The 12,741-nt window shown below is 40.6% G+C and overlaps 1 protein-coding gene and 1 long non-coding RNA gene across 3 annotated transcripts in view; one reads left to right on the forward strand and one right to left on the reverse strand.

Moving 5' to 3' along the window:
• RNF125 (ring finger protein 125) overlaps positions 1–5,841 on the reverse strand; it is a 34,476-nt gene extending 28,635 nt beyond the window's left edge. The window contains exon 1 of one of the 2 annotated variants that reach the window (XM_020992548.2): positions 5,526–5,833. In XM_020992548.2, coding sequence (XP_020848207.1) covers positions 5,526–5,692 — 167 coding nt within the window. In that variant the 5' untranslated portion in view covers positions 5,693–5,833. Of the gene's footprint in view, positions 1–5,525 lie in introns of both variants that reach the window. The other variant, XM_020992549.2, reaches the window with a different exon arrangement.
• An 86-nt stretch (positions 5,842–5,927) lies between these two features.
• The window catches only part of LOC144456979 (uncharacterized), a 34,198-nt gene continuing 27,384 nt past the window's right edge, over positions 5,928–12,741 (forward strand). The window contains exon 1 of the long non-coding RNA XR_013486229.1: positions 5,928–6,205. This is a non-coding gene — a long non-coding RNA (uncharacterized LOC144456979). The remainder of the gene's footprint in view (positions 6,206–12,741) is intronic.

The following is a 12,741-nucleotide window of genomic DNA, read 5'->3' on the forward strand; positions in this document are numbered from 1 at the left end:
AATCCATTTCCTTAAGAAACTACCTTTTGTTCTCAACTTCATCTAAGGAGACACATCTGGAAAGGGTTTCAGCAGTGAATTATTGATATCTTAATACTTCCAGCTGAACTAAAAATGGGGTTATTAATGTTTCCATGAAAAAAAAATTAAGAAGAAAAAAAGAGGAAGATGAGAAAAAATGGAAAAATAGGTCAATACACTGAAAAAAATCTGACAATATCAGTAATGTTCCCACCTTTGCACAGGGATGAGGGGAAAGGTATCTACTCACCTCTCTCCCTTGGAACAAGTTTGTTATGATGAAAATTTAATAGAGAAAAATATTAAGTCCTACATTTCAGCTAAAAAAAAATCCATTTAAGAGATATGAGATGGAAGTTTGGGTAGATAAAAATTCACATGAAAAAGACTTGAGGATTTTAGTGGACTGTCAAAGCAATATGAATCAAGAGTGTGTTCTGGTAGATTAAATGACCTAAGGATTTTTAGCCTTGAGAAGTGAAGCTTATAAATAAGTACTAGAAAGAGGAGGAATTCAACTAGCTGTGTTTGGTCTCATGAGGGTAGAATTAGGAACAATGGATGGAAGCTGCAGAAAGGCAGATTCAGGCTGGATAGGAATAAAAACTTCCCCCAAAATTAGAACTCTTCCAAAGTAGGATGTGCTGGTTTAGTTGGTAATGAGTTCCTGATCACTAAGAGTCTACAAGCAATAGCTAGCTAACAACGGGTTGGAGGAGGGGGGGAGAAGTTCAGAAGGGTTCTTGTTCAAATACAAGCTGTACCTCTGAGAATCCTTGCAACTCTGTATCCCCAGAATTTTTTTTTCTTAAAGCCTGTCATCCTTCTTGATCCAACTCTCTTTTTTTTTAAAGTATCTCAGGCTATGAAAGCCTACCTATCTTTTCTCTTAACTCTCTGAAACCTGGTTTTCTAAAATTTAGGCTGTTTTCAACTTTCCCCTCTTTATCAATAACCCTATGACAGCACATTCATTTTTTCTCAGTGTTCTCATCATCTTCACTTTATCAGCAATCTCCTCTTTATTGAGCAGAATCAGGGCCAGAATAGCCATTCTCAATGCTTGCTTTAGGAGAACAAGTCAAAAATGTATCAGATGTTTTATTTTTAGCATATGGAGACCTGGATGTGCTGGGCGAGTCAACAAGCAAAATGCTCCATTCTGAGGACTACATGAGGAGCTAGGAAGAAATGCAAAGGTCAAAGTCAGAACTCCACAATATACTAGATCAGGGGCCTAGGCAGGAAAATTTGAGTGGGGGAATCCAAAGCCAACGATGGTTCACATAGAACCAGAGGAAGAGCACTGGACTAGAGACAAACTTCTCCAGACAAAGAATGAGCCTGAGGAAACATAACTGTATGGTAGCTGGGTGCTGGTCACCACTCCTTCCCTCAAACAACTAAAGACAATGCAGCTGCAGGCTAGGGCAGGTCCTCCTCACAACAAAAGACTGCCTCAATGCCATCGTGGGGATCCACTATCAGTGATTTATCATCCATTTCCTCTTTGCACCCCAAGTGAGTAGCAACCAATTTCGAACAGATTTGGATTAGGGCTGATAACAAAAAAGATTAACAAAAAAGGGGAAAAGTCTCATTTGCACTTCTATACTTTCTATTTGAAGTTAAATTCAACATGAAACCACCTTGTTTAGGCAGCACAAGCAGTTGAAAAAATTTTGAATGTGGAAGGGAACCAAATAAGTTTGCCAAAAGGAGGGATATGGAAATTCTGTTCACAACCAGAACAATGAGGACAGATTTGTCAAAACAAAGAATGGGAAAGCTGATTGGAAGGAAAATTGTGCTGGTGGTAATGGGCAGTTTTATAACTTTTTCCAGTTGCTTGGCTTCCTCTCCACTAGAACTGAACAAAGAGAAAAACTAAACAAAAAGATTAACATTTTGCAAAAGGATCAACAAGAATCTAGCAATCTGAAAGTACCTTTCATCTGAAACACCACCAATAAAAGAGAAATACTGCCAAGGGTAAGCTTTACACGATCTAATCATTCAAAAAACCAGGACAATAATGGGCAGTTCCAAGTTACTCAGTCCAGTCCAAAAAGGAAACCTCCAAGCCTAGATGGCCCATTTGCATATAAATATATTTTAAAACATAAAAAAAAAATCCAGACTTGTAAACGAGTTATCTTTTATTGCTCATTATCTTATTCTTTTATACATAAATTTGCCCAAGAACAAGTGAGGTGAGTAAGACCTGTGGCTGCTAGGGGATAGAGTGCTGTATTTGGAGTCAGGTAGATGAGTTCAAATCTGGCTTCAGACAAATATTAGCTGTGTGACCCTGTGCAAGTCACTCAACCTTGGTCTGCCTCAGTTTTCTCATCTCTAAAATGGGGATAATAATAGCACCTACCTCCAAGGGTTGTTGTAAGGACAAAGTAAGGTACTTGTACAATTTTTTATAAATCATAAAGGGTCACATAAATGCTACTTATAATTATAATTAAAGGCCTTAGACACTACCAGTGATGTTACCTTAGGCAAATCATTTGAGGGTCTTAGAGCCTCAGGTAACTTGCTAAGATTTCTAAATGAGTTTCACCCTTCTAGTGAAGAAGAATTCCCCACCACAAATAGAATACTGGCAACAGGAAATAGTTATACCTCAATTATGATTAAAGATGGCATTTCACTATAAACATACTTTCAATATACTATACAATTTTAAACTATCACCACCCCCACTCCCCCAAGCTGAAAGCATTACATTTCTATTATGTATCTCTGGAATACATGCCTATGACACAGTATAAAAACGTGAAAAAGATTCTTACTATATCTATATGGCAAACCCTGGGAATCTTTTCAGCCTATTTTTATAATATGGAGGAAGGAGCAAGGAGGAGGGAAGAGGGAGCACAGATCTCAAATACTTCAATGTTTACAAATTAAATACTCTGTGGAACATGCCCTTTAAAAAGTAACTTAATTCTATATCATATCTTTATCTATATCATAACTTTGCTTAGATATTACCAGCTCAATAATAGGCCAAATTAGATCAATCTGTATTCCCCAACAATCTCCTCCAATTTTCCATCTTCACATCTTTTTTCAGGCTGTTTCCTGAGCCTCGAATGCTTTCTCTCCTGCCTCTTCCCAAGGTGAACTGCTATCCATAGTCTAAAGCCAATTTAAATGCCAGCTACTCCATGAAGTCTTCCTTGATCTTTAGGTACTTACTAACCATGTTTCCCCCTAGACTTCACCTAGCTTTGCCTCTGCTAACAAAGTAAATTATAAAATAAGAGAGATTAGATTCATTAAAAAACAAAACAAAACCCATACAATCATAACTGAAGCAATGGGTGGGAGTGGCAAAAAAACCCACTGTGGCTTGACCTAAGTTAAGACTTCCTAACCACTGGAGCTTTCCCAAAATGGAATAGGACTTTTCCTCACTAGGTTTTCAAGCAGAGGCCATATGTTGAAGAGAGGATGCTTGTTGCGAATGGGTTGGACTAGAATGCAGCCCATCCCCACCCCTCCACCCCCAGTTCCTATCCAATCTGGAGACCTTCATGTGGCAAGATCAGTTGGTTGCATAAACCCCTCTAGCTAAAACACATGGATAGCATATGTTTTTATCCCGTTTTGTATTCCCAGGGCTTAGCAAAGTGCTTGGCACAAAGTAAGCCCTTAATTAATCTTTTTGATTGATTGTGATAGTGGAGTTTTGGTTGTGGAATCAAGTAGCATACTTTGCACAATTGCTGAGTTGTGTGCATCTAAGCACTAGTAGAGTTCATAGATTTAGAGCTGGAAGAGAATGACCTTAGAAGGTCATATAGTCCAGTCCCCTCACTTTACAGATGCAGAATGTGAGATTAAGTGATTTGCCCAAGGTTGCAGACAGCCAAGAGTTGAAGCCACATTCTCTGGCTCCAAACTGAGTGTGCTTCAGCCACTAATAGTTGTTCAGTAGTGTCTGACTCATTACCCCATTTGGATTGTTTTTAAGCAAAGACACTTGAGTGATTTGCCATTTCCTTCCCCAGCTCGTTTTGCAGATGAGGAAACTGAGGGAGAAACAGGGTTAAGTTACTTGTCCAGGGTTACTAGTAAGTGTTTGAAATCACATTTGAACTCCAGGCCCTACGCTCTATCCACTGAGCCACCTAGCTGCCCACTTTCCATTAAACAGCCTACTAAAGACCAAGAAAATTCTAAGCAACTGCATTTCTGGTCTGGGCAGCTAGGTGGCGCAGTAGATAGAGCGCGGGGCCTGTGAGTGAGGATGACCCAAGTTAGAATGTGACCTCAGACACTTGCTTACCAGTGGTGTGACCCTTGGCAAGTCACTTAACCTCCATCAGTCTCAGTTTCCTTATCTGTAAAAGAGGATAATAATAACACCTACGTCCCAGGATTGCAGTGAAGATAAAGGGGGATATTTGTAAAGCTCTTTGTAAACATTAAAGGGAGATGTGTATATTGTATATATGTACATATACACTTACTTGGATTACACATTAAGGAATTAGAAATCATGCAGAACAATGGACTCATATAAAGCTCAGTCGGAATAAGTAATTTGAAAATGTGAAACCACTTAACCTATTATATATAACTTCCTATTAAGCATTTTCTTTTCTCTTTAATGCTAGATAACCTTGACCCTTTTGTCTCTTGCTTCATTTAAAAAGACTTAATTCCCAACAGGAGGTATTTTGTTTAAACTACCAAACTTCAGCCTAACTTTAACAAAGTAGCAAGGCAAGAGACTTGGGCGCTATGACTACGGTAATTTCACCTTCAGCCGGAGAAGGGGTGGGAGGGAGGAGGAAGTGGGGTTGGGGTTTGCTCGGTCAGTTGTTTTCGACAGAGGAGGAAGCGCTGTGGGCGTTTCACGACACGTGCGCAGCCCCAACAGAACGCTACATGTCTGGGTCTCTGGGGCTGAGGGAGGCACAGCGCCTGCCCGGTTCTGTTTACTTGGAGAACTGCGCTTGGCCACTTCCTAGTTGCATGGTCTAGTCGGGATTAGCCCTTGACAGAGACAGTTGCCCCTGTCGATCCAGAAGACACCGGCATTCCATGTAGACGCAGAACCGAGCGCGGACCCGGAGCTGGGCTGCCAACCTACCGCAAGCATCCTACCTACTAGCCCCGGAGAACCGTCTAGCGGGACCGGACTGGCCACTGACCCATTAACCTCCAACAGAGACCCAGGCTCAGATTTGACTTAGACGCAAAAAGTAGCCGATTTGTCTCTCCCTTTTTCTCCCAATTCTTGCGCCACCTTCGGACAAGGCATTTTCCCCAGCCGAGACCCGACGGGTCTAGGTTTTATAGTGCCACACCTCCAGCAGAAGCTCATATTATTCGCTGAGCGCGGTTTTACTAAGTTAAACCTCTTAATGCTCTCCACTGACCTAGACTAGCCCCCTTCATCCTTCCTCCCAGCTGAGCTCTGGCCGGGCGGGCGCCATCAACAGGAGTCTCGCACCCCGGGCCGCTCACCCCTCACTTACACGTGGCCGCAGCGGGTCCGTAGGGGCTGATGCAGCACTTCGAGGCAGACCGAACAATCAAACGACGTGATCGGCAGCTCCACTTCGCTTCTCCTGGGCAGGGGTGATGGGGTGGCCCTGGCAGCTGGGGCTGCTCGGCCGCTGTCACTGCTCAGCGCGGAACCCATTGCCTCCCTCCTCTCTCGCCCAGACAGCTGCTGCTAAGCTGGGTGCCTTTGCTTCAATTGTTTTGTTGTCCTGCGGTTAAGGAAGGAAGTCCCAGCCCAGCTGGGATCGCCGCCTCCCTCCCCCCACAGGCCTGCTCTCCGGAGCCAACCCCCGCCCCTTCTAACCTTCCAAGTGGAGAGTTTTGCCAGTAACTCCGCCAGTTAGAAATTATCATCTTCCCCCAGCTACCCCCAGCTATAGGGAGGAGGAGGCAGCAACAGCAGCAAGTACTGCAGTGTCCTCCCCTCCCGGGAGGCTTGAAACCTGAAACCCAGACTGCACAAAGGAGTACCAGCTGCTTACTGTTAGGTCTTCCTCTCTCTAACCGAGAGAAAGCTGGGATGTGAACCTTGTTTTAACCTTCAGGTTTCTATTTGAGATGGCTCTGTTCACTACATCAGGAACCCTGTTCAAGCAAAGTTCAGGCTGTTTCCATTTCCCAGGAATATACAGTCCTTAACCACAGTGGGAAGGTAAGGGGGTCGAGAAGCAAATAATTTAATTGCAATTTAGCGGTTAGGTGCTCTAATACTCCTGAAACTAGGGTTCAAAATCGTGATAGATAATAAGAATTTGAAGTCTAGATGGGATCTGTAAAGACCGCAACTAAATGAGATACTGTAAGTCCTATACTATAAGAACCATATATAATATAGTTCTTAATAAGCTCATTAACTCTAAAAATTATTAAAGCACTCACTGTGCAGTAAAATGTTAGTTACTTAAGGGCAGGGACTTGTGTATGTGTGTGTATCTTCAGCACCTTCCCTTGTATGCTCTATAAATTTTGTTGACTCAAATTTCATGGAGGAGTGCTGTACTAGGTAATGAGGAAGATGGAGAGTTTAAATAACACAATGCTTATGTACTCAAGGAACTTAGAGTCTAATGGGGTAAGACACAAACAGCTCCTTCTTTGAGTTTGAAAGAATTTCAAAGGCTATCAGATTGATCCTAGTCTATCTAAACAAGAATCCCCTCTATAAAATACCCATCAAATGGACAGCCAGCCATTATTTGAAGACCTCTAAATAAGGGAGAATCCACTACCTCCCAAAGCATCCTGTTCACTTTTGAATCCTACTGTTAGGATGTTTTCCCTTATATTGGGCCTAATTCAAATGAAATGATATTTGTAAAGGGCTTAACACAGTGTCTGGGACATAATAGGTCTTATATAAAAGCAAGCGAGCTCTTAGTCTTCTCTTCCCCAGACAACACACACACACACACACACACACACACACACACACACACACACACACACACACGCACACATTTGTGATGCTGCTAGGCATCACATTGCATAGGACTCTGAGCCTGGAGTCAGGAAGATCTGAGTTCAAACTTAGTCCCTTAACCTCTGTGCCTCAGTTTTCTCAACTATAAAATGGGTTAATGATAGTACCTACCTCCCAGGGGTGTTGTGAGGATCAAAATGTGATATTGGAAAGCACTTAGTACAGTCCCTTACACATAGGTAGCATTATATAAATGCTGCTGCTGCTTCTTCCTGTTTCTTCTCCTCCTCCACCTCCTTCTCCTGCTCCTCCTCCTCCTTCTCATCATCAATATTGTTTAATATGACTTGACTACATTGAGAAAAGCAGTATGAAGCTGAACTTTGAAGCCAGGAAGACCTGGGTTCAAGTCCTGCTTCTGACACATACTGGCTGAGTGACTGAATAAATCACAATTTCTCAGTGTTTTGCTGCTGCTGCTGCTGCTGCTGCTGTTTGTCCTTTGTTCTTCAAGAGGGTGATGACTTGAGGGAAGTGATGGCATGACAGGCAAGTGAATTGGATTTAAGTGAGGAAAGGCTGTGCAAAGTCACCAGCCTTACTTTCTCCTCCAGAGCCATCCTGATCAGTGCTCTAGGCAGCTTGAGAAAGTTCCTTGGTAGACGTTCTTTAGCTAGAACTTGATCCATGAACTCAGAGATCTCCTTCCTATTCTGTTCCCTCCCCACTAACTATATTCCCTGGAATATAGACTCCTTGAGAGTAAGGATTGTTTCTTAGAAGGCCCTTAATAGTTTTTTGCTTGTTTGCTTGATCCTAGCCATCCTCCTCTGGATTAATCTCCTATTTTTTCACTGCCCTTCTTAAAATGGGGCTCCAAGAACTGAACACAATCCTGCTTATGTGTGATCAGTGCAGAGTACAGTGTAACACTACATCCTACATGCTAGAACATGTATCTTTTAAAGCAGCCAGATATCTCATTACAATTAGTTAAGTAACAGTTTAAAGTATTACCCTGCTTGAAGGCATTTGCATTTTAATAAGTATTTCCCAAACAGGTTCTGATCCTGGAAGGCAGTGTGGTATAGTCAGGCATACACTGACCAATGTTAAACAGCTGGCTCTCTGAAATTTAATCTGCATTGTTAAAATTTTCTCTGCTTTCTTTCTTTTCTTTTCTTTTCTTTTTTTTTTTTGCTTTCTTAAGTCTAGACAATCAACACAATAATAAATCTAGCTTTGATTTGTGGCATTTGCATATTTCCTATTTGAATATGAAGTAGCCCATCCTGAAAATTTAACATCCAGCTCTCAAGAAGCTATTGGAGGCTGGTTCCAGCATACTCCTGGGGTAGTGGATCGAGGTGGCCTCAGAGTCAGTTGGGGAAACTTAGGTTAAAGTCCTTTCTTTGTTACTTAATACACACTGGATGTATGATCTTGCTCATGTCACTTTAACTTCTCAGTGTACCAAGCAACTCTTCAAACTATGAGTTGTAGGGTAAGTGGGGGCCCACATTGGTGGAGGCTACCAGGAGTTCTCTATATGGATGAAATCACAGACCTAGTTAAAAAAAATAAAAGAGCATATGGACTTCATTGTGTTTTGTTTATATTATTATGATAACTTCCTAATTGCTCTCCCTGCTTTTAGTCTCTCCTCTTTCCAATCCATCATCCAGACAGTTGTCAAAATAATGTTCCTAAGGTATAGATCTGAAGATGTCACTTCTGTTCAAACATCTTCAATGGCTCCCCATTGCCTATAGGGTGAAACATAAATTTCCTGGTCTGGCATTTCAGGTCCTCTACAATCTGAATCAAACCTATCCTTCCAGCCTTATTTCATATGATTTCCCTTCACAAACTCTATATCCCAGCCAAATGGGAATGGCTTTTTCCTTTCATTTCCAGTCTTTCTGAATCTACCCAGCCCTGCCTGGAAAGATAATCAGGACGCCCGGGCGCGCGCACACATACACACATACACACACACACACACACACACACACACACACACACACACACACCCTCCTTATCTCTACCTCTTAGAGTCCTATTTCTTTGTTTTGTTTTGGTTTTTGGTGAGGCAATCAGGGTTAAGTGACTTGCCCAGGGTCGTATAGCTAGTAAGTGTCAAGTGTCTGAAGCCAAATTTGAACTCAGGTCCTCCTGATTCTAAGGCCAGAGCTCTGTCCACAGGGCCACCTAGCTACCCCCATGTATTCCCTTAAGGTGTAACTCTGGTGCTACCTCTTCTGTGAAGTGTTCTCTGAGTTTCCCAATAATTGGTGCTCTGTCCTTTTTCAAATTATTTTGCATTATACTTATTTATATATGTAACACAAGCCTCGAAGCCCATTTATTTATATGAGGTTCATGCCTATCTGAGGGGTAGAGCTGGTGAAAGAGAATACTCATGTTCCAAACTCTCTTCAGTTCCCCAAAGGAAAAGAAAGACTCTGACAAGAAGCTGATATATTTGCATTATACTCCTGTATTTATTGTATCCTTCTAGGAGGAGGTGAGCTTCTTCAGGCCAAGAAAGGTTTTGTTTTTGTATCTGTAGTGCCTTGTACATAGTAACCCTTGTTTGTTTGTTTGGCGAGGCAATTGGGGTTAAGTGATTTGCCTAGGGTCACACAGGTAATAAGTGTCAAGTGTCTGGTCTGAGACCGGATTTGAACTCAGGTCCTCCTGACTCCAAAGCCAAAGCTCTATCTACTGTGCCACCTAGCTGCCCCTCATAGTAACCCTTAATAAATATTTTTTTAAAAAATTATTGAATTTATAAGGGGTAAGAGAGGATTATACTGGAAGAAAGAGAAAGGGAGAGGTAGAATGAAGTAAATTATCTCACATAAAACAGACAAGAAAAGGCTTTTACAGTGGAGGGGAAATGGGGGAAGGTGAGAGGGAATGAGTGAATCTTATTCTCATAGGATTTGGCTTAAAGAGGGAATACCATACACACTCAGTTGGGTATGGAAATCTATCTTACCCTACAGGAAAATAGGGGGGAATGGGACAAGAGAGCAGGAGGATGATAGAGGGGAGGGTAGATTGTGGGAGGGGTTAATCAGAAGCAAACACATCTAAGGACAGAGAGAATAGAATAAATGGGAGGGGCAAGATAAGATGAAGGGAAATACAGTTAGTTTTTCACAATATGACTGCTATGGAAGTGTCTTGCATTACTACACATGTATAACCTGTATTGAGTTGCTTGCCTCCTCAATGAGGGTGGGTGGGGGAGGGAGGGAGGGAGGGAGAAAATTTGGAACCCAAAATTTTAAAAACAAAAATTAAAAATTGTTTTCACATGCAACTGGGAAATAAGATATACAAGAAATGGGGTATAGAAATCTATCCTGCCCTATAGGAAAATAGAAGGGGAAGGGGAGGAGATAGAAGAGAGGGCAGATTAGGAGAAGGGGTATTTAGAATGCATACCATCTTGGGGTGGGGGGGAGGGACAAGGGAGAAAATTTGGAACTCAAAATCTTGTGGAAGTGAATGTTGAAAACTAAAAATAAATTAATTAAGAAAAAAGAAAATAACCTCTCCCTTCTATTTCAAATCAATGTAAAATATTCCACAATAAAAAGCCATTTTGATTAAAAAGGAAAAAAAATTATTGAATTTAATAGTTGGGCTTAAATTATTGGTTTATCATAGTCCATCCTCTTATTTCAAGGAAGAATTGTCATTAGATCTTAACCAATCTAAGTAAAGGAAAGTCAATTAAAAAAATCCTTTGAGAGGAGAAAAGGAGAAAACTAACAAACAGGTTATCATTTCTAAAAAGAGGAAAATGAAAGAAAATGGTTTTAAATTGCTTCATGAAATATTTAGTAAGATATTAAAAAGACTTTACTTTCATAGGCCTTTGTACCTTTCTCCTACATATAATATTCTATTTTGTGCTATAGTTGTTTGTGTGAATGTCTTATCTCCCTTACAAGATAATAAACCTCTTTATTGTAGGGGCAGAGTCTTATTTATTGTTGTATTTCTCTTAGGTCCAGCATACTATTTGGCATATACAAGAACTACCTATAAAATTTGTTGGCAAATCATCTTATGATGTCAATTGGTCACTAAATATTAAATAGCCCTTTAAGAGTTTAGTTTCTTTTTTTTAAAATATAAATTTATTTATTTTTAGTTTTCAATATTTACTTCCACAAGATTTTGAGTTCCAAATTTTCACCCCATCTCACCCCTCCCCCACCCCAAGATAGCATGCATTCTGAATATCCCTTCCCCTAATCTGTCCTCTCTTCTATCTCTTACCCTCCTTCTCTTATCCCCTTCCCCTTCTATTTTCCTACAGGGCAGGATAGACTTCTGTACCCCATTTCCTGTATTTCTTATTTCCCAGTAGCATGTGAAAACATTTTTTTTAAACATATGTTTTTAAAACTTTAGGTGTCAAATTTTCTCACTTCCTCCATCCCCACCAACCCTCATTTTGAAAATGCAAGCAACTCAATATAGGTTATACATGTACAGCTATGCAAAACACTTCCATAGTAGACATGTTGTGAAAAACTAACTCTATTTCCCTTAATCCTATCCTGCTCTCCCATTTATTCTATTCTTTCTTTTGACCCTGTCCCTCCTCAGAAGTATTTGCTTCTGATTACCTCCTTTCCCAATCTGCCCTCCTCTCTATCATCCCCCTGTTCTCTTGTCCCCTTCTCCCCCAATTTTCCTGTAGGGTAAGACAGATTTCCACACCCAATTGAATGTGTATGTTATTCCCTCTTTAAGCCAAATCCTATGAGAATAAGATTCACTCATTCCCTCTCACCTTCCCCATTTCCCCTCCACTGTAAACTTTTCTTTCTGTTTTTGTGAGATAATTTACCCCATTCTACCTCTCCCTTTCTTTTCTCCAGTATAATCCTCTCTCATCCCTTAATTTTATTCTCCAGATATCATCCCTTAGTCTTCAACTCACTCTGTGCCCTCTATGTATCTATCTATGTATCTATGTATCTATCTATCTATCTATGTATACATACATATAATTTTTTTCCTCCAACTACCCTAATACTGACAAAGGTCTCATGAGTTATAAATATCATCTTTCCATGCACGAATGTAAACAGTTCAACCTTAATAAGTCTCTTATGATTTCTCTTTCCTGTTTACCTCTTCATGTTCCACTTGAGTCTTGTATTTGAAAGTCAAATTTTCTATTCAGCTCTGGTCTTTTCATCAAGAATGCTTGAAAGTCCTCTATTTCACTGAATAACCATTTTGTCCTTTGAAGGATTATACTCAGTTTTGCTGAGTAGGTGATTCTTGGTGGTAACCCTATCTCCTTTGCTCTCCAGAATATTATATTCCATGCCCTGTGGTCCTTTAATGTAGAAGCTGCTAAATCTTGTGATATCCTGATTGTGCTTCCACAGTACTTGAATTGTTTCTTTCTGGCAGCTTGTAATAGTTTCTCCTTGACCTGGGAACTCTGGAATTTGGCTACAATATTCCTAGGAGTTTTCCTTTGGGGATCTCTTTCAGGAGGAGATCAGTGGATTTTTTCAATTTCTATTTTGCCCTCTGGTTCTAATATATCAGGGCAGTTTTCCTTGATAATTTCTTGAAAGATGATGTCTAGGCTCTTTTTTTGATCATGGCTTTCAGATAGTCCAATAATTTTCAAATTCTCTCTCCTGGATCTATTTTCCAGGTCAGTTGTTTTTCCAGTGAGATATTTCACATTGTCTTCTGTTTTTTCATTCTTTTGGATTTGT

This window comes from Phascolarctos cinereus, unplaced genomic scaffold (assembly GCF_003287225.1).
Source record: "Phascolarctos cinereus isolate Bilbo 61053 unplaced genomic scaffold, phaCin_HiC Scaffold_4;HRSCAF=312, whole genome shotgun sequence".
In the NCBI taxonomy this organism is placed as follows: domain Eukaryota; kingdom Metazoa; phylum Chordata; class Mammalia; order Diprotodontia; family Phascolarctidae; genus Phascolarctos; species Phascolarctos cinereus.